Source organism: Cryphonectria parasitica (genome assembly GCF_011745365.1).
Source record: "Cryphonectria parasitica EP155 unplaced genomic scaffold M406scaffold_3, whole genome shotgun sequence".
NCBI lineage: Eukaryota > Fungi > Ascomycota > Sordariomycetes > Diaporthales > Cryphonectriaceae > Cryphonectria > Cryphonectria parasitica.
In genome coordinates, this window is record NW_024468911.1 from 4,502,025 (window position 1) to 4,529,308 (window position 27,284).

A 27,284-nucleotide genomic window follows, 5' to 3' on the forward strand; every position below is an offset into this window, starting at 1 on the left:
AACCATGATATCTTGAGCATGGATTGATCTTTCTCTACATTGCGGCTCCAATGACCCTTCAAGCCGTGGAGTTGACCTGCTTGTGCATGGACAGCTACAACCGACAGCACATTTTTGTCATTGATAAATCACGGCACGGCATAGCGTTAATGAAGCAACATGAGTCTTTTCCCGCACAAAGAACATCAGAAAGCATCTCTCCAATGATGCCACTGAAAACAGAATGGAAGACCTTCGGACTCCAGTCATGATTTCCATCAATATTGGTTCTCCATTTTCCGTCTACTTCCCAGATGATTGCCTGTCTATCAGACACTTTTGTCATGGCAAAATGTGGGAACATCTAATTTATCAATAGAGGGAGAGACAGGGAAAAGGCAAGAGACAGAGAGAAAAAGAAGAGACAAACAAAAGAAAATAGGGAAACAGATCCCAATCACTCTTCCCGAGGTTGGTTCTTCGTGGTTGTAAGCAATTCTTTTCTCTTTCTACTATTTCTTTATATGGTGCCGATCTTGTGTATGCTGACCCCCTCCACATCAAGTCGTTTCTATCAAGTATGCTTTCTTTTTATTTCTTTTTCCGACTGATTCTACTCCGATGTCATTCCTCAGGAAGGCAAGCCACCCTCCATATCCTTTTATGGCAAGCAATCCCTTCTTTTCATGCCTCTTCTAAGCCCTCTCATGAACAAGCCTTCCCTTGACCCAAACCTTGGTAGTGTTTCGGTCATCGCCACCAAACAACCACTTGGCCACGATATTATCCCAGCTCTCCCATCCAAATATGTCAACATTCCCAGCATCATGATCCTCATCATCTTCTCCTTCCACACCTCCCAGCCCGACCAGCTGCGCATCCCACTCCATACCGACCTCGAACCCGCCGACAATCCCCTCGAGGCCGACCAGCCTTGCGCCCCCGCGGGTGGCGAGCCACAAGACCTCCTCGACAGTCAGCTTGGTCCGCTCCTTCTCCTCGCCCTCTAAGCCCATGGCAACATGCCGGCTCACAAGACTAGCCTGCCTCGCCGCCTCCAAAACGCTCGGGGAGTATCCTCCCGAGACATCCGTGCCAAGGCCAACATTGACGCCGTGGTCCAGCAGCCACCGCACCTTCGCCGCCCCGGACGTGATGGCCGTGTTACTGCAGGGACAGTGGCTCACGCCGGCCCCCCTCTCCGCCACGAGCTTCGCCTCCTGCTCCGACAGGTGCACCGCGTGCGCAAGGATCGTCTTGTCGCCCAGCAGCCCAAAGGCGTCGTACACACCCGCATACCCTCTCCCGCCCGCCGTCTCCTGCGGGAACAGCTCCGCCACCAGCTCGCACTCGCCCGTGTTCTCGCTGATGTGCGTCTGCACCGCCAGCGCTTCTTCCTTTGCCAGGTCGGAGAGCCCCTGCATCGCCGCTGCGGTACAGCTGGGCGCGAACCGAGGCGTGACGATCGGCCGCACCCATTCCCCTGCCGGGTCGACCGCCCTGGCGTGCTCGACAACCTCTCTGGTCCTCTGCACGCTCTCCCCTGCGCTCTCGTCGCAGTACCACTCCGGACACAGCTTGCGCTCGTCCATACACACGCGGCCCACCAGCGCCCTCTGGCCCGCGGCGAGACACACGTCCGTCAGCAGGTTTGTGGCCGCGACGTCCCTCGTGGCAAAATAAGCCGCACACGTCGTCCCGTGCGCCAGGGTGCGCCGCACGCACCGCCCATACACCTTCTTCGCCTTGGCCAGGTCCTGGCCGAGCGATGCCTCGAGGGGGAACGTGTACGTGTTCAGCCAGTCCAGCAGGGTGGACTTTCCAAAGATGCCGGCGTTGGGGTACTGCGAGGCGTGGATGTGCGTGTCGACAAAGCCAGGGAAGAAGAACCTGACGCCGCCGCCGTTGTGTCTTTTCTCCTTGCCATCATGATGATGATGGCTTGCTGCTGCCGCTGCGTCGAAGATCTTGGTCTCCGCGGCGCTCCATCCAAGTCGGACCAGAACCTCGTCCACCGTCCGCGTACGGTCGACGTCTTTCTCCACGGCCACTATCTTGCCAGACGCGCCCTCGACAAACACAGCCGTGTTGTGCAGGTACTCGAGCTCATCCTGTTGTGAGGTGGGATGAATAAATGTGCCCAGGAAGAGCTGGTTTGGTGGTGTCGTTTTTGTGGTTGTTGAAGAGCTCATCTCGACAGGACAAGAAGCGAGCTGCTCATAAAAAGAAAGAAGAAGAAAAAGAGTAAAGAGAGGATTCCCCCTTAAAGAGTGTCCTGATAGGAATGCCGAATGAATGACTGGAGCGAGGGTTGATGTATGGGATATTCAGACGGAGGGAAGAGAAAGAAAGAAGGCAATTGAAGAAAAGGGTGTGGATTGTCTCGCATATGCGTATTGGTGATGATTCTGTTTGTGTGGCGAAGCCAGTGGGAGCGGCGGAACCTGAGTGGGTGAATCCAGCGATGAGAAGAAGCGTCTGGGCCCAAGTAGTAAGTACACCACTCGTCTTGCCTGTCAGAGCTCTAAGCCACTATCTTATCTTCTTGTGTCCAGGCGGTTCCATACAGGGTCTTGCCAGTAGCCGCAGAAGCAGGTAATACTGAAGCCTTGCACTGACACACACACGCACACAGCGCCCAGGGGTTTCTCTCTGTCTTTTTCTTTCAAGTTTGTTACGTCTCACACAGGAGAGATTTGCCTCAGAAACAAACTTCAGGTGGGATTACACAAAGGGCGGGGAACATGCGCGTTAAACAAGCGGGTTGACTTGAGATATTTATAAATGTACTAAGATTTTTCTATCATTGGGTTTCTCTCCCACACACACATCCCTCTAATCCAGTCATAGTGACAAGTAATGCAATGATCATAAGCAAGAAGAAAACCCAGCAAACACGGCCAACGCCGGCACCCGCACAAACACAACGGAATCCGCCTAGTCCCATTCGCGGCTTATCAATGCCAGACCCACAACGAGAGATACCATTTCATTGGTCGCCCCACATGAACACAGACTCATGAACCAATGTAAAGCCGCTGAACAAACGCCTCCAAGAACTCTTGAGAAGAAACAAAAAAGGACTGCGAACAACGAGTCTAATCAGAAGACACACCATTCACGCCGCCAGTACCGTTGAGAGCAGCGACAGGGCCCGTGCCATCACCCTGGTACGAGTCCCAATTCGCCAGCACATTCGCAATACGAGGCGAGTTGGTCAGTTTGTAGACATCCTCAAAGTACTCCTTGGTCAGGGCGAATGGCTTGGCCGTGACGTTGGGGATGTACTTGCCCACCAGCTTGGACGGGTCGATGGTCGTCTTGTTGATCTTCTTCAGCAAGAACGAGCGGAAAGGCTTGACACCACTGCGCAGGAACGTCGAGTGGAAAGGCACGTCGATACCCTTCAGGGGGATCGTGGCAAAGCCCCTCTCCAGCTCCAGGGGCTCGGGCTTCTTCTGCGTCTCCGACGCAGCCTGCTTGATAATCTGCAGCAGATGCTCCTTCACCTCGTCGATCGAGAGCTCCTTCATCATCTTATCGATGTCGATCTTCTGTACCTTCAGGAAGTTACAGACGTAGCCGAGGGTGTCGAGGGCCCGCAGGTCACCCGCGCACACGTATTGCATGTTGGCGATGTTGAAGTTGACAATCTCCAGGAGCCAGCCCGTGGACTCGGCAATGTTGGCCACCACGAAGCGCAGCGCGTCCTCGTTGAACGTCTTAGAAATCCTGCTCGGGTTGACGGCACACATAGAGTAGTTAGATCGGCCAGCCTCATCGCGCTCGACGGCCACTTGCATTGTCAGACCACGGTAGAAGACGACCGAGACCAGAGACTCAATGGGCATAACCTCGGCCAATGCAGCAAGGGCACTATACTCGCCCAGCGAATGTCCAGCAAACGTGCTGTCCCGAGGAACAAGACCCTTCGCCTTCATGTCCTCGAAACTGGCCTTCTCCATGAGGGTCAAGGCAGGCTGCGTGAATTGTGTGGCTGAGAGCAAGCCGTTCGGGGAGCGGTACGTGTAGGACGGCGTGCTCTCGCTGATCTCCTTGAAGATACGCTCCGACTTGATAGAGCCATCTGCTGCGACAGTCTCGAAGGTCATCGCCATGTAGTTGGCCCGGATGGCCTTTCCGCGAGGACCACCAAAGTGGATTGTGAGCTCCTTGGGGTTGTTCCTCACAATGTTGGTAATAGCAAAACCTGCAGTTATGTGTTAGGACTGCTTCCTGGAGAATACAGTGGCGGTGGACAACTTACCATAGGTATCCATGAGATACTTGTCTGCCCGGTCCCAGACATCCTTGGCCACAGGACTGCTGTCATACAGGCCCATACCCATACCTTGTTCCTGCGAGCCCTGGCCGGTGAAGACGTATGCCGTCACTGGCTGCTCGACCTCGGCCTCGCCAAGAAGGACCTTCTCCTCGGTCTCCTTGTTGCTAGCCTCGACCTTGACAATCTTGCGACCAGCGATCATGCCGACGTGCTGCATCTTGACCTGAATGTCATCGTGCGGCAGCACCATGCCAACCAGAGAAGCGTGGAAGCTACGGACACGGCCAATGTTGTTCTCGGCTGCCCACGTCTCCACCAAACTTCGCACCGCGGCACTCGAGTACATGCCGTGCGTAATGGTGCCAGGGAGATTGGCGTAGTTGGCAAAGACCCTGGACACGTGAATAGGGTTGTAGTCTCCCGAGACACGTGCGTAACTCTCGTTGGAGGCAGGGGCCTTCATTTGCAGAGGAGTCTTGCCGCTCAGGGGGATCGGGTTCTCAAACATCACTGGCTGCTCGATAGAGGAGCCATTGCGCTGTAGGTAGTCAATCACGGGGTTGCCGTGAGACGCCTTTTCATGCTCGTAGTAGACAGATGCGATCTGGACAATCTCCTTGGTGGGCAATTCAAGCTCCACTTTGCCACGCGTCTGGACCTTCTCAAACACTGTCTTCGACTTGAATTGGACAAAAGTCTCGAGGCGGAACGTTAGGAGTTTGCCGAGCAGATCCATGTCGAGGGCATTATCATCGAGCTGGAACCACTCCTTGGACCTCAGGACAGCAACATCCTTGCTCGTGGCAAGGTGAATCTGCATCGGAGTCTCTGTCTTGCTCTGGAAGGTGTTCTCAAAATCCGTGTAGTTGCCACGGTACAGGAACTGAGAAGTGACCTCCATTACATCCTCACCATCACGACGGATGGTGCCGCAGACCTCGACCATCTTCCCCGAGTCTTGGTTGATGACTGCATTGACACGAGCAACAGTGGAAAGCTCGTCGCCCTTCTTCAGGGGCTCAGCACCTGGCATCATGCGGAACTGGTTGGACAGGTGCACAAGCTTCAACAAATCACCGTCAATGGTGCGAGGGAAGATAGGCTTAGTGATGGCTTTCCAGCCCACGACGATGGCGAAGTCCATCGGGGCGTACATGACCTTGCCTGGACGGTCAATGAAGGCTTCACCATGGTTGCCCACAGCATGGACAAAGTCATTAATAGCCTCGCCAGTGACAGTAGCATTGCCTCCATCGAACTTGCCGGAGACATTGGCATCCAAGTCCAGAGCCTCGTCGCCGAACCAGGCACGCCAATAGAACTCCTTGATGCGGTCGTTGCGTCCGTCCATGTTCTCGTGAATAGGAGCGTAGCCAGCCTCGGGGTGGTAGGTGAACTCAAGAGGCAACGCGACAGGCTTGCCAAGAGCCGTCGTGTCCTTGACCATGTTGACCACAATCTGATTTTGGCCAACCATCTTGGCCTCAAGAACATCAACGTACTGGTTATGACGAGGCTGCTCCCGAACGGTGATAACAGTCTTGTCGGGAGTGTTTGGGTATGTGATCTCCACGAACAGGCCACGAGCAGGAGCAAAGATGCGCTTCATCGGGTTGGTCTGGTATTTCTTGCCCTGCACGAGGACTTCAGACAGAAGTAGAGCGTGACGCCAAGAGCGGTTGGGTCCTGCAAGGAGGGAGAGCCAGTCGTCGAGGGCCGGCAATGGACTGGTGGTCGTGTTCGCGATGCGATAAGTGTTCCTGTTGCTGTCATAGGACACAGTGACGCCCTCGAAATCAAGGGGTATCTCGTGATCGACAAGCTTGCCTCCGAAGTACTCAATGGTCGAGATCTTGGCCGCATCGCCTGCGTAACTGTCGCGAGTCAAGTACTCAATGTGGCCATTGTGAATGCTGTCAAGGATGTCCTTGATCGGCTCGTCAACGACTGTCGAATACTTGGCTGCTGTGGGGCCCTGAAGGATGCAGGTCCGCCCGACGTCCTGATCGATGACAGCATCCAAGTCTTCAGACTGCCAAAGAGAGTCCTTCTTGAAGTAGAACTCGAAATTGTTGTCGAGGGCAGGGATGAATGTAATGGGCTTTTGCGTCGGTCTCGAGCACAGCATCAAGAAATGCTGAACATCCTGGGCGTTGATGATCTGCTTATCAGCCTCCGGGTAGTGGCCGAGGACCGTCTCGATGATCTCGAAAGGCTTGTCAAGCTGGGTGTACTCCTGCAGGACGTAAACTTTATCGGAGGCAGATGTGAAGCGCTCCTCGACACGCTGGATGAAATCACCAGTGAGCCTGGCGAAGGAGGGGTCAATCCAGCGCGACTGGTGCTTCACGTAGAGAAGGTCTACCAGCCTCCTCACAACCTCGCCGTAAGTCATCTCATCCAGGTCGACCGTCTCGCCGGCCTTATTCTTGCCAAACCAGACCTTTTGGAAGTCGTCATTCAGCTTCTTGATGATGTAAGCTCGGTTCTTCTCAAGCTCGGCAACCCGCTTCTCCTTCGGCAGGCTGAAGATCTTCTTGTCCATCTCAGCCCAGAACTTCACACCGCGAGTGGCGAGCTTGTGAATGGGCTCACCCATCTCAGAACGGACGGTGATAATACCTCCGGCTGGACCTTGATATGTTTGCTCCCACTCGCTGTCGGTCAGACCTTCAGCCTCGATGATCGCCTGCTTAGCAGCCTTGCTGGTGTGAGCTTCCTTAGCAACCATCATCCTGCTGCCGAACAAACATCCGTCGAAAGGCATGGGAGGATAGCCAAATTTCTTGGACCACTCTCCAGTGATGTATGGGTAAGTGTCCTCGGCACCACCGAAACCACTTCCTGCGACGAGGATGATGTTCTCCTGCCGGCGAATACGCCCATACATCTGCAGAATCGGCTGGTGGAAGTCCTCGAAAGAGTGGTGGCCGCCACCACGGCCACCAGTCCACTGAAGCATGACAGGGAACGTAGGGTTGGCCTTGGCGATGTTGATCACAGCCTGGATGGCGTCAGAGGAACCTGGCTTGAAAGAGATGTGCTTCAGGCCCAGGGTCTCGATGTACTCATTTGCGACATCAATAGAGGGCACACCTGCACCGATGGTGAGACCTTCGATTGGCACACCTTCGGCTCGCAGCCGACCGATGAGCGGAATTTGCCAGGCCATCGCACGAGGGTTGACGTAGATCAGGTTGATGCCAATGCCACGACCCGCTGGGATCTCCTTCTCGATGTTTCGGAGCGCAGCGGTCATCGAGTTTGGCTCAAAGTAACCACCGCCGGCGAGCTCGATATGGTATCCAGCTTGCATAGTGGCAGCGACGAAGTCCCATGGTACCGTGCAAGGGGTCATGCCGGCCACCATGACCGGAGGAATTCCCAGAAGTCTGCTCATCTTGGTGTCGACGAACGTCTGACCGTTGGTGTTCTTGATCAGCCTGGGGCCGTACTCCTTGACCCAGTCCAGAGCATACTTGACGGCGTGCTCCTCATCACGGTCAAAGATCTCAGGCTTGTATCCGACCTCGTTAGCAGAGCCGTTGACCTCGCCAGCAAGGATGACGCGCACGCCGGTGCCCTCCTTGTTACGGCTGGTGAGGACGCCGAGCCCAGAGATGCCTCCTGGGCCGAAATCAAGCACGTGGGTGGCATTGGCAAAGACTGTTGCCTGCTCCCAGTTGACAGGATCGCGGGTGATCAGACGGACGAGGGTTGGGACAATGTTGCCCTTGGCATCCTCACGCACGTCTTTGCCAGTGTTGGTGTCGTAGACAGGAATGCCCAGCTGCTTGGCATCGATCTGAATGTCCTTGAGGTCCTCGTCGATCAAAGCCGTCGCCTCAGCTAGGTACTGGCTGTGAAACGGGGCGGTAATGGGGAGGAAGCGGTTGACGAATCGGACCTTTCGCTGGGTGTGTGGGATGCGAGTCTGGTCGAGACCAGTGGGAGCCTTGACCTTCCGCAGCTGCAAGTTCAGACCATACAGGGACATGGGTGGGCCAGTGACGACCATGTTTCTAGGGCTGTTGATGAGAGAGATGGAAATGTGGCGGTCCGCAGGAAGATATTTGTTTGTCGCGTCAATGTGCTTCTGGACCTCTGCTTGCGAGAGGTCGCGAATGCTGAGCATAGGCGTCGGCGTGCCCTCGCCATTGTCGATCGAATCTTGCAGGACAGAGGGTGTCATGGACGTCCTGGGGAATGTCTGCTGGCTGCGCGCACCGATCCAGAAGAGAATTGTCAGAGCAGACTTGACGATCTCAGGCCAGGACTCCCAAGTGTCGGCCGCGGCAGTAGCTGCCGCCATCACAACACCTTGCGAATGTCCGGTAGTGCCGGAGATCCTCTCTCTGAGGGTTCCAGGGTGGATACCGAGAGCCTTGCAGGTAACCTCGTAGTGCGCCATCTGGACAAGTCCGATCAACGGGAAGCTAACTGGAGCAGAGATGAGGTAGTCGACGTCTGGGGTAGCCTCAGGGTGTTGCAGCCAGTTCATGACGTCCAGGCCTTTTGTGAAGAGCTTCTCGGCGGCAGAATCATTGGCCAAGGTCTGCAGCTGCTCGGCCGAGGACATGATGAGCTCTCCGACGAAAGAAGGGTATGTCTGCCACAGCGCGCGCAGCTCCTCAAAGTATTCCTCAATGTTGCCCTGGCCACCGAAGATGCTATAGATGACAGCATCTCCCTCCTCAGCAGCCCGGAACAGGGCTGATTGGTGAGGGCGGACCGTCCTCTTCAGTGTTGACCTTGCAGCATAGTAGCTGCGCAAGACCTCCAATTTCTTGGAGTCAATGCCCGGAAGAGTAGCTACCAGAGCGTGGGCATCATTGCCCCGCAGGAAAGCGCGCTCAAACTCGTTGAGAATGAGCTTCAGCACCTCTTCGTAGGAACCCTGAGCATCGTCCTCGCCCCGCTCGACCTCCTGAGCGACAAAGCCCATGTATCTACCGACCAGCTCGGCTGTGGAGGATGGCTCATCATCTTGGGCAAGCTCGTCGGTGGGTGGCGGCAGACTCGCACTGAAGCGGTCTTTTAATTGCGAGGCGTGGAAGTGAAGGCTGGTGGGAACCAAAAAAGAGGTCTCGAGTGAACCGTGGGAGATGGTCAAAGGACGGAGAGAGGCGGAGGATCGAGGGGTTGAGACGCCCGTCTGGGGGCCAGTACCGGTGCCGTACATAATGGGGGAGGGGGAAAGGGGTATCGTCTATGAATCTATGGGTGTCTGCTGAATATGGGACGTTAGAAACTGTCTCTCGAGCAGCCTGTTTGATGAAGTCGCCATGTGTGTTGCAGACTTACATTTTCCGTGGTCTCTCCTTCTTCTGTTCGACAACTCGAAATACTCAGTCAAGAGCTACGAGTACGTTGCTGGCAAGTAAAGAAAAAAACTGAAAACTCTAACGGTATGAGCACAAGCTCGAGGTCGGCAACTGTGGTGTGAGAAGGATGGTAAGGCTTCAGTTCCGAGTCTGAAAGTGGGAGAGGATAACAAGGCAAGAGAGATGGGCAGTCTCTTGAAGTGGTCTGTAGAACAATCCTCTTGCAGAAGAGAAGAGGTGGCGGTGGAGGGGAAGGGGAGGCTAGAATTGGATGATGGCCTGGGATGGGACAATCTTGATCAGTGGCCCAGCAGGAAGTTGAATCGGGCAAAAGGGAAGACGCGACACCAGTCAATGTTAGTGTCAGCCTGGCACACTCAGAATTGACAGCTCGTATCTAAACAAGATGAAGCTTTTTTCCTCTGGGCGTTGAATCCATAATCCAACACATCAACATCCCTCAAACCTCAAGAAATTTCCCAACAATTCATCCAGTTCTTTTACTGCTACTGCACCCTTGTGCAGGGGGGTAGCGCACTACCTTGCTCCCCAAGGGTTCATGCCACTAAAGCCGGAGCCGCTTACGGCTGGATTCGCCCCCACTACAGCTTTTTTTTTCTCCTTCCCCTACCTCTGGGGCTCTTCTCCTAGATCTTAAATCCACTGGGTCGACCTTGATCAACTACTGTTACTAGGAATGCCCTATGCATATTCTTACAATGGTACCCCTATGATTTCAGGGTCCTTCATTGCAACTCTGTCCTCATTTTCATCTTGAATGAATGTTCATGTTCATACTTCTTTTGAACCCCTCTCATTTGCCTCTTTGAGAGGCTTTGACATCGTAGCTGTCTCTCATTGTCCGCCCCTGTGTATTTACTTATTTACACTAGGATACCACCCACAATCTGCGTCATTGTTCTGAGTAGCGGCCAACGTACTCGGTACTTAGTACATTGACCCCTGGGCACGTTACAATCAACTATCAATGGCCTAGAAGACTGACTTCCCGGCCGGCCGGAGCAGACGAGGAACTACAATGGCGCCCGGAAATGCAATGGCACCTTGGCAAGAAGGTGGGACGGGTAACTAGAATTGGAAACCGATGCATCGGTTGCAGAGATCCTGTAGAATCCGATTCAGCATTGTCCTCTTATGCACCAGACCTCTGAGACTCAAATCTATGTACTAATAATGACAAGCGACACCAACACGCTGCTGGATCGAAACAGTGATGAATTTGGATCAGTCCCCAACCTCTGCTGCAAATGGTTCAATGAGTTTGTGCTGAGAATCAGCCCAGAACTTCCGTTTCCAGCTTTGGAGGCCCAGCACTCAAAGACGTCCACTGGTGTGCGCAGTGCATTCAGAAGGTATACAGCTCAAGGAAAGGGTATCGTAGAAACGGCGAGGGATCCAATCACAATGTAGCATCTTGCGTTACCATTTGGCCGAGATTATCTTTCAGTACTTACTTGGCTATGTAATCAGGTAGCTCGAACGAGCCAAGGCAAACAGCCGCAGGCGGGGTGACTTTTCCCCCTTTCACCAGCACTGATCCGAAGCAAGAATGAAAAGGGCATGCACACTTGGGCTTCGGCAGGTTCATAAGGAAAGCCAGGTCAAGATCTCGTAAATATACAGGGATAAAAGATAGAACTGCAAGCGGGAGTCAGTTCGACATGAAGTGAAGGTCTTGGACCCGGACGAAACCGGGACGCCCATGGGAGATCCAGTCAAAAGGTACCACAGTACTTTTTGTCTCGGATTCCTAATAATAATCACTGGACAGCGAGACTTGGCCGGCTCTCTGTGATATCCACCTCTCCCCGCGCTCACGTGCTCAGCCTTGCTGCTAGATGAGGCTGGCCGGAGGGGAAGAGGAACACGGGCCATGGTTCTGGCAGGTGCCAATGTGTCTCGATAACGATAACGATAAAGCTCAAGTGTGATGAGCCCTGCAACGCTGCAGAGGAAGCAGGAGCTTGGGCATCAAAGAGACCCCGCGTCTAGCAACCTTCAGAGCCCCTCCATTCTTCATGTTCTGCAGCGCTCGGAGATAGTTGTCCGTCACAGCAATCGAGGTGGTCCTCGGACGCAACCTCGTCGCAAGAATAGCACCGATGAATTGCCTTGCGATGACTGTCAGAAGAATGCAGATAAAGATGCTGGGGTGCCCAGCAAAACGCCGGCCAATGGTAGACGGACCGAGAAAAGTCACGCAGCTATTGAGCCTCCATTTCCCATCGCTGATCCGGGGTTTCTGGGGGAAGAACTGGGCCCAACTTATCGTGATACGTAGCCGTTGAGATGCTAGTAGTTAGACGAGATAGAAGCGACGAGGCTGACCGTCTTTGGTGGCGTGATCCGAGTGAAAAAAAAAAAAAAAAAAAAAAAAAAAAAACCTGAAAAAAATTGATGAGAACTTGAGGATAAGTTTGGTGAACCGCTTGTTGTGAAGGCGCTGTAGGCTGACTGTAGTGGAATGGCAAAGTTACGGTGGGGCGAGCCTTGCATCTGTGGGGTTGCATCGAGTGGATGACAAGGGCTGCCGTGCTTCCAGGACCCTGAGTGTGGCCCCAGATTAACTTTCGTACCGAGAACATGATGCGGAAAGGACAGCCCCTGATTGGCGTGGAAGCCCCGTGTAAATAAAATCTGCCCCAAACTTAGCTCCCAACAACGGCTGAGCAGAAGCAGGGATCATTCTCCAGGGCAATCGCGGGACCTTCTCAACAATGCTATGCGTTCATCTTTTGGGGGGGGGTCTCACTTTCAGAAATCTTTGCTAGCAAGCACCAAAGAGCAACAGAAAGGACGGACAGAAGGAGAACTGCTAAGCCCGCACCTGTCTCATCTTCATGCTTGGTGAGTAAAGCCCCAGTTGTTGAAGTTGAATGCCCTCGCTTCCTCCTCGACACTGCCCTTCGATTGTCTTCCCACTCCTCCATTCCCCTGCTTCCAAATCACCAGCAGTGCAGACAACAAGGAAGAAAATCCCTAGGCCTGCTCATTTGTTTCCCTCTTGTCCTTGATTCATCCTCCTCCCAATCTGAACATCACCACCCCTCTTTCCTTGATGCAGCCAGCCTTGGGGTTTAACGTGGTCGACCACCAAGTAGAAGCTTGAACATCAATCTAATACCCACGGTAGCAGTTTCATTCTTCCTGCCTCCGTTTCTCGACTAGATCCTCCGAATTCCACCTCCTCCCTCGCTCAGGAACTCGAGAGTCAGTAGAGGCTTGAAGGTCAACCTAGATTTCCTCCATACAAAACGACGAACCATATTCCATTTTTCTTCGACGATACCCACTGTTGGTTCTTGAGCATACTTCACCGCCCTAAGAACCCGCGAATAGACCCCGTTTTTACCCTCCGACAACCGCATAGACAAATTCCTTCACCTGCCATAATGAGACCCGAAGTTGAGCAGGAGCTCGCCCATACGCTCCTCGTAGAGCTCCTCGCATACCAGTTCGCCTCTCCCGTGCGGTGGATTGAGACTCAAGATGTCTTCCTTGCCGAAAAAACCGCTGAGCGGATCGTCGAGGTCGGTCCCGCTGATACTCTCGGCGTGATGGCCAAGAGGACGCTCGCCTCCAAGTACGAAGCCTTCGATGCTGCGAAATCAGTACAACGACAGATTCTTTGCTACAACAAGGACGCCAAGGAGATTTACTACGATGTTGATCCCATCGAGGAGGAGCCAGAACCAACACCAGCCGCTCCCGCCGCTGCCTCAAGCAGTGCAGCCCCTGCTGCTGCTCCCGCCGCTGCTGCACCAGCACCGAGCGCTGGTCCGGCTGCGCAAGTTCCAGATGCCCCAGTCACTGCTATGGACATTGTGAGGTCTCTGATTGCCCAGAAGCTGAAGAAGTCCTATGCCGAGATTCCTCTCAGCAAGGCCATCAAGGATCTTGTCGGTGGTAAGTACAGCCCAGATGGTCGCTTGGCATGCGATCGAGGAGCTCACACGCTTTTTTCACAGGCAAATCTACTCTCCAAAACGAAATATTGGGCGACCTCCAAAAAGAATTCGGAACAACACCCGAGAAGCCAGAAGACACCCCCCTGGATGAGCTCGGTGCGTCCATGCAGGCCACCTTCGACGGTAACCTTGGCAAGGTTTCTCAAGGCCTAATCGCCCGTCTCATCTCCTCCAAAATGCCTGGTGGCTTCAACGTCACATCTGCACGCAAGTATCTCGAGACCCGCTGGGGCCTAGCTTCGGGTCGCCAGGATGGTGTGCTGCTGCTCGGAATCACAATGGAGCCAGCCACTCGATTGGGCTCCGAGGCCGACGCCAAGGCCTTCCTCGACGATGTTGCACAGAAGTACGCCTCCAACGCCGGTATCAGCCTGACAACGGCTACGGCTGCTGATACTGGTTCTGGCGGCGGTGGCATGATGATGGATCCGGCCGCCATCGATGCGCTCACCAAAGACCAGAGGGCACTCTTCAAGCAGCAGCTCGAGCTAATTGCGCGGTACCTAAAACTCGATCTACGTGCTGGTGACAAGGCGTTCATCGATGAGCAGAAGTCGACCAAGGTTCTGCAGGCTCAATTGGACCTGTGGAGCACAGAGCATGGCGATTTCTACGCGGCTGGCATCGAGCCCTCCTTCAACCCCCTGAAGGCCAGAACATACGACTCCTCATGGAACTGGGCCCGCCAAGATGCGTTGACCATGTACTACGATATAATTTTCGGGAAATTGCAGGTTGTCGACCGTGAAATTGTCAGCCAGTGTATCCGCCTCATGAACAAGTCCAATCCGACACTCCTCGAGTTCATGCAATACCACATCGACCACTGCCCCACGGAGCGTGGGGAGACGTACAAGCTGGCGAAGGACCTGGCAACACAGCTGCTCGAAAACTGCAGGGAAGCTCTAGCTGTTGATCCTGTCTACAAGGATGTCGAGTTTCCCACAGGACCTCGCACAACAATTGATCTTAAGGGCAACCTGAGTTATGAGGAAGTGTCACGTCCGGACTGCCGAAAGCTGGAGACTTATGTCCAGCAAATGGCTCTCGGCGGCAAGATCTCTGAGTACCCTGCCAGGTCCAAGGTGCAGAGCGAACTTGGTCGCCTGTACAAGCTGATCAAGGCGCAGCACAAGATGGCCAAAGGTTCTCAGGTGGAGCTCAAGAACATCTACAGCGACGTCATTCGCTCCCTGAACATGAACGAGAACCAGATTTTGAAGGAGGATTCGAAGCCTGGCCTTCTGGCCAAGAAGGTTGCCAAGCCCAAGGGCAAGACCGATTGCATCCCGTTCCTTCACCTGAAGCAAAAGTCCATGAACGGCTGGGACTACAGCAAGAAGCTCAGCAACGTCTACCTTGACTGCATGGCGGACGCAGCCAAGAACGGTATCAGTTACGCTGGCAAGTACGCCCTCATGACTGGCGCTGGTGCTGGATCCATCGGTGCCGAAGTCCTGCAAGGTTTGATTCAGGGCGGTGCCCACGTTATTGTCACCACCAGTCGTTTCTCTCGCCAGGTGACCGAGTACTACCAGGCGATGTACGCCCGCTATGGTTCTCGTGGCTCACAGCTCGTGGTTGTGCCCTTCAACCAGGGCAGCAAGCAAGATGTTGAGGCTCTGGTTGACTACATCTACGACTCCAAGAATGGCCTGGGTTGGGACCTTGACTATATTGTCCCATTTGCTGCCATTCCCGAGAATGGTCGTCAGATTGATGGCATTGACTCCAAGTCCGAGCTGGCTCATCGTATCATGCTCACCAACCTTCTTCGCCTGCTTGGTTGTGTCAAGACACAAAAGTCAGCCCGTGGCTTCGAGACTCGCCCCGCGCAAGTCATGCTTCCTCTCTCACCCAACCATGGAACCTTTGGTAGCGATGGTCTCTACTCAGAGTCTAAACTTGCTCTTGAGACCCTCTTCAACCGATGGCACGCTGAAGATTGGGGCAGCTACCTCACCATCTGCGGCGCTATCATTGGCTGGACGCGTGGTACCGGTCTCATGTCGGCGAACAACATCGTGGCCGAGGGAGTCGAGAAGTTTGGCGTGCGGACATTCTCGCAACAAGAGATGGCTTTCAACCTGCTGGGTCTGATGTCCCCTCAGGTCGTCGACCTGTGCCAGATGGAGCCTGTCATGGCGGATCTGAACGGTGGGCTGCAGTTCATCCCTGATCTGAACAAGGTCATGACCAAGCTTCGCAAGGATATCACAGAGACTAGTGAAATCCGCAGGGCTGTCAGCAAGGAGAATGCTTTGGAATTTGCCGTCATCAACGGCTCAGAGGCCGAGGCGCTTCACAAGTCGAGGAAGATCGAGCCCCGTGCCAACATCAAGTTTGAATTCCCTCCTCTGCCTGACTGGAAGCAAGATGTCGCTCCTCTCAACGCGAACCTCAAGGGTATGGTCGATCTGGACAAGGTTGTGGTTGTCACTGGTTTTGCAGAAGTTGGGCCATGGGGCAACTCTCGTACCAGATGGGAAATGGAGGCTTATGGTCAATTCTCACTTGAGGGCTGCATAGAGATGGCTTGGATTATGGGTCTCATCAAGAACCACAACGGTCCTATCAAGGGCAAGCCATATTCTGGCTGGGTCGACGGCAAAACTGGCGAGCCAGTTGATGACAAGGACGTCAAGGCCAAATATGAGAAGCAGATCATCGAGCACTCCGGTATCAGACTCATCGAGCCTGAGCTTTTCGATGGCTACGACCCCAACAAGAAGCAACTGCTTCACGAGGTCGTCATCGAAGAGGACCTGGATCCTTTCGAGACCTCCAAGGAGACTGCCGAAGAGTTCAAGCGTGAGCACGGAGAGAAGGTTGAGATCTTCGAGGTCACCGAGACGGGCCAGTACACTGTCCGCATGAAGAAGGGAGCTGGTCTCTGGATTCCAAAGGCCCTGCGGTTCGACCGTCTGGTTGCAGGCCAGATCCCCACGGGCTGGGATGCCAAGCGTTATGGTGTTCCCGACGATATCATCGAACAAGTGGACCCAGTTGCCCTCTTCGTCCTCGTATCTACGGCCGAGGCGCTTATTTCTGCCGGTATCACGGACCCGTACGAGTTCTACAAGTATGTCCATGTTTCCGAGGTTGGCAACTGCGTTGGCTCTGGTATGGGAGGAGCTGCAGCTCTCCGAGGTATGCACCGGGACCGGTTCCTCGATAAACCACTGCAGAACGATATCCTGCAGGAGTCTTTCATCAACACCATGGCTGCATGGGTCAATATGTTGTTGATTTCCTCTTCTGGTCCGATCAAGACGCCCGTTGGTGCTTGCGCGACGGCTGTTGAGTCCGTCGATATTGGTTATGAGACTATCATGGAAGGCAAGGCCCGTGTCTGCTTCGTTGGCGGCTTTGACGATTTTGGTGAGGAAGGCTCTTACGAGTTTGCGAACATGAAAGCAACCAGCAACGCCGTCGATGAGTTTGCTCATGGTCGCACACCTAAGGAGATGTCTCGGCCTACCACCACCACCAGGAACGGCTTCATGGAGTCTCAAGGATGTGGTGTCCAGGTCATCATGACTGCCAAGCTTGCTCTCGATATGGGAGTCCCCATCCATGGCATCCTCGCTCTAACTACAACCGCTTCGGACAAGATTGGTCGTTCTGTGCCGGCTCCCGGCCAGGGTGTGCTGACAACGGCTCGCGAGAACCCTGGCAAATTCCCGTCGCCTCTGCTTGACATCAAGTACAGGAGGCGCCAGATCGAGCTCCGCAAGAGCCAGATCAAGCAATGGGCTGCTAATGAGCGGGAATACCTCGCCGAAGAAGTTGAGGCCATGAAGTCCCAGGGCACCGAGTTCGACGAGAAGTCCTACACTGTCGACCGTGTCCAGCACATCAAGAAGGAGGCCGAGAGGCAGGAGAAGGAGGTTCTGCGCAGTTTTGGCAACAACTTCTGGAAGCAGGACACCAGCATCGCTCCCCTCCGTGGAGCTCTGGCTACATGGGGTCTCACCATCGACGACCTTGATGTTGCCTCTTTCCACGGTACTTCCACCAAGGCCAACGACAAGAACGAGTCGTCTGTCATTTGCCAGCAGCTGGAGCACCTGGGCCGCAAGAAGGGCAATGCCGTGCTGGGTATCTTCCAGAAATATCTCACCGGTCACCCCAAGGGTGCCGCAGGTGCATGGATGATGAACGGTTGTCTGCAAGTGCTCAACACCGGTCTAGTTCCAGGCAACCGCAACGCCGACAATGTTGACGAGGTCATGGAGAAGTTCGACTACATTGTGTACCCCAGCCGCAGCATTCAGACCGATGGCATCAAGGCATTCTCCGTGACCTCTTTCGGTTTCGGCCAAAAGGGGGGCCCAGGCCATCGGCATCCACCCCAAGTACCTCTTTGCGACTCTCGACGAGGCCACATACAGGTCTTACAGCACGAGGCTCGCCGCCAGACAGAAGAAGGCTTACCGTTTCTTCCACAATGGCATGATCAACAATACCCTCTTCGTTGCTAAAACTCATGCTCCTTACACCGACGAGCAGCTTAGCTCGGTCTTACTCAACCCCGATGCCCGTGTCACCGAAAACAAGAAGTCGGCCGAGCTTACCTTCCCCTCCAATTTCATGTCGCTGTCTAGGAAGACCATCGAAGCGGAGAAGGAGATGACTGCATACGAGACGATACAAGAGCTTGCCGCGCAACTGCGGACCAAGCATTCCAACGTCGGTGTCGATGTTGAGGATATCCCCAGTTTCAACATCGAGAATGACACTTTCATTGAGCGAAATTTCACGGCAAAGGAGATCGCGTATTGCAAGAAAGCCTCGCAGCCAAGGAGTTCTTTCGCCGGCAAGTGGAGCGCGAAGGAGGCCGTCTTCAAGAGCTTCAACGCTCCCAGCATGGGTGGCGGTGCTCCCTTGATTGACATCGAAGTACTGAACAACGAAAATGGTGCTCCTGTCGTCCATGTAAGTTCACATTAGCCAACAAACATTGTGCTACAATTTCTGACTAGAGTAACAGCTTCACGGTCGCGCTGCCGAGGTGGCCAAGGAGATTGGCGTGTCGGACATCAGTGTTTCCATCTCCCACGCAGACAGACAGAGCTTCGCCATTGCTCTGGCTAAGCTCGAGTAGATGGCTGACTATGCGAAGACTGGAATGAGAGCGGATGTACTTATGTAGGGAGATGTGCTTGCCAGGCGTTCTGGAGGACTCGTTCGTTTTGTGGCTGTTTCCAGATGTTGCATGGCATACTTGAAGGTGTATCGGTATTATGTTTGCCGATTTGTTGTGAGGCTAGAGAAGTCTCATTCATTTCAAAAGAGAGACGCAAAATACAACATAGAATACATCATTCAGCGGATGCAAGAGCCTTGCAAATTCAAAATTCATAGGACTGTTCAACAATGTAAATTACAAATCACTTACCCTGCGCTGCGTATTACCATCCTGCCTTGGCTGCGGTTGACCTTACATATCGATATGCTCTTATTGATGTCATTTCCACGCTTCCAGCAGACCTACGAATGTCCCCAGGTTGCTTGATTCCGCTTATTGTGTGTTCAGGTACTCATATTTGAAAAGCACGGCACCGTCCTGCCTCCAGTTCGCATTTTCAACTTGACCCTAATAGCCTCAATGTGCAAATTCTATTACTTAAGTAATCTCGAGAAGGGCGGATGTGGAATTTCTCCCTCCCTCCTTGCAAGCAGACGTTGGGAATCGACAGAATCGTCCCTTCTGCGGTCAGCTACAGTGTAATTAGTGGATGCTTCCATCTAGAGTACTACACAGTCCCGTTCCAAGTGCTTAAGCCAGGGGTGACCCAGGCGGTAGCCAATAACAACGCTGCTACTACATCCACCCGCGCTGAATAGGCAGTCTGCAGCCTTGCGTACTTCTAATCTTGCCCTCGAGAAGATGGTACACAAATTCATGCTTTGTTACATGCAGAGAGCTGTATTTAAAAAACATGCAAGTCTTGGGTGTATGGATTTAATACTTGAAGTCATCATTCGATATGACACGAGCGTCGCAGAGCCAAGAATGATGTATATGAACGCTCGTATTCTTCCGGCTGCTGTTGTTATAGTTACGCCCATTCACGGCCACCGTAGGACTTGAGAGAGTAGTACTAGACAGGCTTCGCATCGTTCTTTTTAGCCGTCCACACATCGGGCCAGATGATATCAATTATCATGGCAAATGTTTGGTGTCTATCATATCTTGCAATTTTACATATATTAAGGGTGTGTAATTTTAGGGTGCCAGGTCAGTAGCATATGCCTTCAAGAATTAGACAATAGGCGTAAGAATAGGAGCGGGATCAGATGGTCGACGCATCGTATGAAGTACGAGCTGTACTGAGCTCATGGAGTCTGAACAAGGGCAAAGAGCAAGCAGCCGGGAAAGACTCCCGTGTAAACCGTTCAATGAGCAATACATCTCACCGTCGTAGACAAAAGACAAGGGTACTATTATATTTTAACTTGATTTACTCCTTGCTGCTAACTGTGAATGCTCAGCCAATGAGCGAGTCCAGATGTGTAGCCCAATCAATTCCAGAATACGCAAATGGACTGGTTTCATTGCAGTACATAACATGACGTGACTTGGAGCTGATCTCACTAGATCCACGGAGAGGTGATAATATACTTGCCCAATTCACGTTCCGTCAGAAGTCACTAGGAGTAATCATATAATTAGTGAAGTTGGTGAGAATGATGGAATCGAAAACTCGAAATGCGATATTTGATGATCTATCAATAAGCAAATATGTTTAACTTTCGCTTGAATCTAAGTAGTTAGAGGTCCTTTTGAAATGACGAATTATGGTCTGACATGTGCCTCTCCAACACCTGCGGCGACCACACAACGTTTTCAGGTTGAATGACTCCACGTTTAGATGCACCTCACAAGTTAGGTGACGTTGTTTAACAGTCTCCTCGCCACCGTGCGGATGCATCGGTAGCGAGATAACACATCTCTAATTATTGGTCAGCGAGAGAGGGGGATCGGCTCAAGTATAAGCCGAAATCAGAATGGGTGAGATCTTGGAGATCATAAAAGCACGTACTTTGAAAAAGAACTCATGTGTGCTTTCTCTATTGGGATACTTTCGCTCAGTGGATACCATCATATGTATCCCATGAAGAGTGTTTCTTTAAGATGGCCAAGTCAGCTCCCAAGTTTGAGATCGAGCCCTCCTCGGCCACCGTCGATGTTCGAAGTAAGCAAAAACGCCCATCCCCTCTTACAACACGTGTTTAATGCGTGCCTCGAGCGATACTGTGGATTTCGTTGAGATGTGTCAGTTGACCAGAGACTTTCAGTCATCGATACCACATCATGGATCGGGGGCATTCCAACCAAGGTCTTCTTCACCCCCGTCACGAAGGGGTATGACACGCTTGAGTGCCCAGCCTACTCCTTCCTGATCGAACATCCGTCTGGCCGCAAACTCTTGTTCGACCTTGGCGTCCGGAAAGACTGGGAGAATCTTTGTCCAGTGACAGTGGACATGATCAAGAATCTCGAAGCAAAAATCACAGTTCAGAAGGACGTGCGTGAGATTCTTGAAGACAACGGCATCTCTGCTTCAAGTATCGAGGGCATCGTCTGGAGCCATTGGCACTTCGACCACACAGGAGACCCATCCACCTTCGGGCCCTCCACGGCCCTCATCGTCGGTCCGGGATTCAAAGATGCCTTCGTCCCTGGCTACCCTACAAACGCAGAGTCCGTGGTCCTGGAGTCCGACTATGCCGGGCGAGAGCTGAAGGAGATCACCTTCAGCCCAGACAAGAAGGTCGGCCGCTTCGAGTCCTTTGACTACTTCGGCGACGGCTCCTTCTACCTCCTCAACAGCCCAGGTCACGCCATCGGCCACCTCTGCGCCCTAGCTCGCGTGACCAGCCAACCGGACTCGTACATCCTCATGGGCGGCGATGCGAGCCACCAGGCAGGCGAGTTCCGCCCGTCCGCCTACCTGCCTCTCCCAGAGTCCATCTCGCCGCACCCGCTGGAAAGTCACGCGGTGACGACGCCCTGTCCCGGCTCGCTGTTCGAACACTTGCTTCCACACGGCGATACGACGAAGCCATTTTACAGCATCGCCAAGGGGGGTGTCTCTGTGGATGCCGAAGAGGCCGAGAGGACAATTGCGAAATTGCAGGAGGCGGATGCGCAGGACAAGGTGTTGGTTGTTATTGCGCACGATACTGGTCTGCTGGATGTGCTTGATTTTTTCCCGAAGTCTGCCAATGATTTCGCATCGAAGGGATGGGTGAAGAAAGGGCGCTGGGCATTTCTTAAGGATTTTAAGGATGCTTTGCTGTGATTTATGTAGTACTTATTCCTCATCTCTCCACACATATACATATATATTGGTTTTCCCCCACAGCTGTGCTGTACTCATCAGAACTTTGAGTAGTATTGAGGAGAGCAGGGCGAAGACAGCAATGGTCCGTCTCTTCCAAAACATCCCAGAAAACAGACCTGAGCAGGCTGAAATATAGTAGCCCTAAATATGCTATGTATCAAAACTCATCCCATCCTGCATTTGTTCCCTTTGCGCATGATTCCATGGGTATTCCCAAAGCCCCCATTTCAAATCAAACACAGCTCAGTGATGCTCTCCTGGCGATCTGGCCAAAGTGCACCAACACGTGTCCCGTTCAAATACGCTTCTTCAACTAGTCGGTAACATTTGATAGCACGCCAGCTACAGTCTCAAATTGCGCCCTCTCCTCTAGGCCACCTGCCTTTTTTCATTCGCCTATATTTTCTTATGGTTCTCAGCATTTGCCAATTACCAACTACTGGAGACCAATTTCCGATTCGAAGATACGCAATAGACAGCCATTTTGCAATCAAATTATGGAAAACTAAGTGAGTTAGAAATTTCTGGTAAGCAAGTTCTCAACGCATCTTTCCCGTGTATCACATGCTGATATTCCTTAGATTCTTATGTAAATTCAACATCTAGGCACGCGGTGATATATCTTACACATTTGGTCTTCACACATCAATAGCCAGAACTTTTTCTGAAAAACAAAACTTCCAGACTTCTCGAGCCAGCAATATACATTCGCTTCATTGTGAACATTGCAAAGAAGAGATAACCACCAAACAAATGTCTCCTTAGGGAGCTAACAGCTTCCTGATCTGGTAAGCAAGCCGGAATTTAGAAGGCAGTGTTGGAGTTCTCAAACCCTCGAGAGTTAAAGATATTCTGCTGCAGCGAGAGTTCGAGGGTCTGTACAAAATACACCATTATACCGAGAGGCTTCTGCTGAATCATGTCACTTGTCTTCCCTACAAGTTCGTAAAAACGGGCCAGCAAAACATGTCTTGCATCGATATTGAGACAATCCCTTCTTGAATTGCGAACCAGGCACAGTTCTTGTCTCTCTAGACCAGCCACAATAGAAAGAAATCCAGGCTAGGAAATGTCGGGCCACGCTTGCTGAGTTCCCCCTGCATCATATCTGCTCACTGTGTGACGGGGGAGAAGATCACCGCCAATGGACCTGCATGTGGCTTTGAGACACGAAAGCAGCTCTTCACCGCTGGAGTATCTGTGAAAGTCCACTATCTAGCAGCTCTGAGTGGTCACTCTGGCGGACTTTGACTATGTACCAGACAGACGCAAGTCAAGACCCACGATCTGTCGAGATACGGGTGTATTACGAAGGAAGTCCTCTACGGACGAACTGTTAAGGTCCGACATCCACGCCAGTTACCCAATAGCCCCCCCCCCCCTCTTCTCTCCTCACGGGATCCGCCAGCAAGACAGCCATCTTTCTCGCTTCGCTTGCTTTGCTTCTACCATGTCCCAAAAGCCCCTGTCTCAGAGGCCGCAGCTCAAGTAACTGTGACGCTACGAGAGCCACCGTGTCATAACAGTATGTAGGAAGCATGGAACCTTTCCTGTCCAGGCCGGCCATCTACTCGATACGAAACACTCTACCCTCATCCCTAAGAGACACCAGCAGAACCATTGCGCCGCTACGATGGCTTCAGTGACATGGCACTGCCGATCACAAGACCTTCCTTCCTTCCTTTCCCACATCTGCCTAATGCACAGCCCGCCCGAAGGACCCTGATGGTTCGGGAGGAATTTGAAAATTGGGCGCAGCCAGGTATGTCGGCCGTGGGGGCCGGGGGAAAAAAATACAGGCGGCTGGCGGATGAGTCTAAGCTTCTGACCCGTTCTGCAGGCCGAGTGTCTAGGTCCGGTATCACAAGATATGTAAACGCTCGGAATTGATGAGAGGCTGTGTTTTCTGGGGAGTGGGGTGTTTCCAGAGGGGGGGGGGGGTGGCTAGGGGGAACTCTCTATTTGCTGATGTGGTTTGGAGGTGGGCTGGTGTTGTATTACGCAACTTTGTTCGGAAATAGGGCTGGTGTTGCTGGTCAGGCTGTTACAATGACGAGTATAATCTTTTCAGACCTTCTTGAGGTGTTTGCACGACGTGAACATGTACTTTGCGCTCGGCTAAGTAGACGACCAATAGCTTAAATGTCTAAGTACATGTCGGTCCTTTGCTCGTGTGATTACTCGGTGTAAATATAGGAAAGCGAGCGAGCGAGACAGGCACAGAGAGAGAGAAACCTTGTGTTTATGGACTAAATTCGTGAATAGCGCAACATGAATCTGCATAAGCCTTATACGTTATCTCTTTGCAGCAATATGCACTTACTCTCAGCGAGCAGTCTCTCAAGATTAGAAGTACTACGTCCTGTACTAGGACGCCGTTGAAACAAAGTATCTTCGACGCTCTTTGCGCTCGATACTATCGTGTGCAGGCATTCATGTAATTACATCGCCCTACTCATATCAACAAAAAAAGAACAGGAAAATAAAAACCCCAAACGCCGAAAATAAATGCTTGTGGCGCTGTGAGGCCAACTGATAATCATGTCTGTTCTCTTAGTAGAGGCCATGTCCCGTTACGCCACGCCTTAGACCGCACGCTGGAAGTGCATCAAAAGTAAAGATGGGGAAAAGTTCAACGAGAAAAAAGCATTCGCCCAGAATAAAACAAACCAAGAAGTAGAACACACAAAGTACCCATCGAGTAACAGCTTGTCAGTCGACTTATGAAAATGATGATGATGATGATGATGCAACAATTCTAGAACAGCAGCGGTGGCTGTCTAGAAAGCAGGAATAGGGCTGGCGTTTCGGAGTGGGCTATTGTGGTGGTTATGATGGTCCCCTGATGACCTGCGCTGCGTAAAGACACGATGCATGAAGGCACGAGGCCCTGTTGACTCGATCTCACCCAGAACGGGTATGCGAGATGATTTCTTGGTTTGCCAGCGCTCTCTGATGCAGTCGTCGACGAGAGCCATGAGACCACTTGCCATGATGACACTTGAGAAAGACTGTTGTTAGCCACAACTGCCAATTTCCATCATCATCACCATCATCACCATCACACACAGAAACACACACACACACACACACACAAGACTTTGAAGACTTACTCGGCAACATCAGTAGCAGCATCAAGAACACCATGGTCATTAATCCACATAAAGCAGGGCGGGACCCAACCACCGGCCCTCTCGTCATCTTCGACCTGGTTGGGCGATCGTGTCTCGGGCACGATATGCGCAACAGGGTTCGGCTGGCCATCGCGAATAAGATGGAACGAGACGACGCCCTCCAGGTGCTTCTCGACCACGCGCTTCCACATATACTTGTGGCCCCACCACGCAAACTCATAGCGCGTGTTCTTCTTGTTGGAGCCTTTCCGCTCCACGTCCACGCGCGCATAGTTGCTGAACTCGAGCTTGATGGCGTTGCTGCTGGGACGAGGCTGGCCCTGCTTGTGGTGATCTCCGCCGCCCGAGGACCAAGACGATACGCTGCCCGCATCCACGCTCGTGTCGGAGTGGGAGGTGGCCGGGCGCTTGGTGCTGTCGCCCTGGGCGGCGGCAGGGTTCGACAACGACGACGACCCGCCGCTCGAGTTGTGTCGGCGCATGTGGTGCGGGCGCGCCAGGCTCTTCATGGCCGTGGACATGGACCGCTGCAGGGTGGGGCGGCCGTTGCTGCTGAGCGAGACGTCGTGGTCCTCCCTGCGCTTCGAGTTGCACACCTCGCGGCCTGACTCGCGGCAATACCGACGGAGGGAGAACTCACGCTTGGCCAGGTCGTACATGCGCAGGTGGAAGAGCTGCACGGCCACCCTCTTGCCGTTGCGGCGGTTGTGCGCGGCCATGGTGTCCACGCGCAGGTTCATATTGCCGTCGGTGGTGAAGTCGTCGTGCCGGATGGAAAGACGGTCCATGCTGGGGTACAGCTCGGCGAACTCCCTGGGGGTGGAAGCGAGCACGTTGGGCTCGGTGATTTCATGGTAGTAGGATGGTAATGGCGGGATGTAGTCGCAGCCACGGCCTCTGGCAAGGTCTCCTTCTCGTTCCAAGGCAACGACTTCTTCTTCGTCCTCGTCTGAAGAATCTGTGGATGCGTACGTGTCCACTGAGGACCGTGGAACTGTTGCTGTGCTTGGGGACAGGTCTTCGTCGCATTCGATGTATTGTACGTAGGGCTTTCCGTATTCAACAGAGGATGACATTGTTGAAGGTGCCCTCATCGACTCGTTTTCTCGACTGTCGGCACCACAATCATCCCATTGATTGTGGTGGTGATGAGGATATTGATCTGGTATGGAAGGCATTGTGAAGAATGTCTTTGGTTGTCAGGCCTCCAAGTGCGATAAGTTCGTGATGACTTGGGAAGTGTAGAAATAAGCGAGGGTGCAGGGCCCTATTATGAGACCTCCTGGTGGGGTGCGTTCGTTGCCTAACAGCAGCTCTCTGCTTTCTCGGGCGGCTTTGCGACAACAGCGGTAGTAGCAGTAGCAGCAGGCAGGCTTGGAAGGACAAGGGGGGGGGGGGGGAGTATTTATGGGGCGAGAAGAAGGCGGCCGCAGGGGAGAAGAGAGAAGACCTAGGGGAAGGGGGAGGCTGTGAAGGGCTGTTGGATGCTGATACAGTAGCTGATGTGGCTCTCGGCTTTCAGGTGAGGCCAAACGTGTAGGCTCGTCAGGGGGTTTTTGGGTTTCCTGGACGAGGCTTGGGTGGAGTTCGTGTCAGTGACAGGCTATGGTTGACGGAATGCGAAGAGGCCTTTTTTGGGTGACTTGTTTCGTGTGTGAATTTGTTGTCAGGAGCGTGGTGGGGTGAAAGGAGGAGGAGGAGGAGGAGGAGGGTCATCGGATTAGGACGTATGTGGGAGTGATATAGGAAAAAGGCGCCAAGGCCAGCTCTGTGCAGCAATCATAACATTTTGTCTGGCGTATTAGCCAAGGAGTGACAGGAAAGAAAAGCAAAATAGAGTGTGTACAACGGTACATAGGCACTGCGTGTGGTACGATGGTACTTCGATATAGCTGAGCTAGGTGACTTACAAGGGCCGAGACCAACCAAGGAGGGAGGTATGGAACAGCGCTGGCCGCCGATGACAGGCTTGCGAGACAGGCAAGCGAGCTGCTGGTTGACGGGGGGGGGGGGGTTCTACAGGCTTCCCGGTGTGTGGTAGTAGCAGAACCAAGAGGCCCTTGCTAGAAGATGCTTTTGCAAGGGGGGCTTTGCGTGTGATCGGGCGGCTACGGAAGACTGGACTTGGCGGGCCATCCATCCATGAAGATCTGTCCAGAGGGAGCAACTCGGTTCCGTACAACATGTGATTTTTCTTCTTCATACATACCGATCAAATC

General features: G+C 53.0%; 5 protein-coding genes across 5 annotated transcripts; 2 read left to right on the plus strand and 3 right to left on the minus strand.

Moving 5' to 3' along the window:
- Positions 1–463: 463 nt before the first annotated feature.
- Positions 464–2,308, minus strand: M406DRAFT_289239 (Metallo-dependent hydrolase). Its single transcript, XM_040918842.1, has one exon. The coding sequence runs from the start codon at positions 2,169–2,171 to the stop codon at positions 675–677; it is 1,497 nt and encodes a 498-aa protein (XP_040778929.1). The 5' UTR covers positions 2,172–2,308; the 3' UTR covers positions 464–674.
- A 451-nt stretch (positions 2,309–2,759) lies between these two features.
- On the minus strand, positions 2,760–9,446 carry CEL-2 (fatty acid synthase acitivty; the record flags this gene model as incomplete). Its single annotated transcript, XM_040926181.1, has 2 exons — positions 2,760–4,189; positions 4,247–9,446. The coding sequence occupies 2 exons, from the start codon at positions 9,444–9,446 to the stop codon at positions 3,078–3,080; spliced, it is 6,312 nt and encodes a 2,103-aa protein (XP_040778930.1). The 3' UTR covers positions 2,760–3,077.
- Positions 9,447–13,001: 3,555 nt separating this feature from the next.
- On the plus strand, positions 13,002–18,684 carry M406DRAFT_70070 (uncharacterized protein; the record flags this gene model as incomplete). The annotated part of the gene is made up of 4 exons (XM_040925312.1): positions 13,002–13,515; positions 13,578–17,878; positions 17,937–18,515; positions 18,571–18,684. 4 exons carry the CDS (start codon positions 13,002–13,004, stop codon positions 18,682–18,684), a joined length of 5,508 nt encoding a protein of 1,835 aa, XP_040778931.1.
- Positions 18,685–20,686: 2,002 nt separating this feature from the next.
- M406DRAFT_321800 (Metallo-hydrolase/oxidoreductase) lies at positions 20,687–21,950 on the plus strand. Its single transcript, XM_040919554.1, has 2 exons — positions 20,687–20,779; positions 20,883–21,950. The coding sequence occupies exons 1-2, from the start codon at positions 20,719–20,721 to the stop codon at positions 21,887–21,889; spliced, it is 1,068 nt and encodes a 355-aa protein (XP_040778932.1). The 5' UTR covers positions 20,687–20,718; the 3' UTR covers positions 21,890–21,950.
- Positions 21,951–24,711: 2,761 nt separating this feature from the next.
- On the minus strand, positions 24,712–26,141 carry M406DRAFT_254393 (uncharacterized protein; the record flags this gene model as incomplete). The annotated part of the gene is made up of 2 exons (XM_040916960.1): positions 24,712–24,931; positions 25,045–26,141. 2 exons carry the CDS (start codon positions 26,139–26,141, stop codon positions 24,712–24,714), a joined length of 1,317 nt encoding a protein of 438 aa, XP_040778933.1.
- Positions 26,142–27,284: the final 1,143 nt, after the last annotated feature.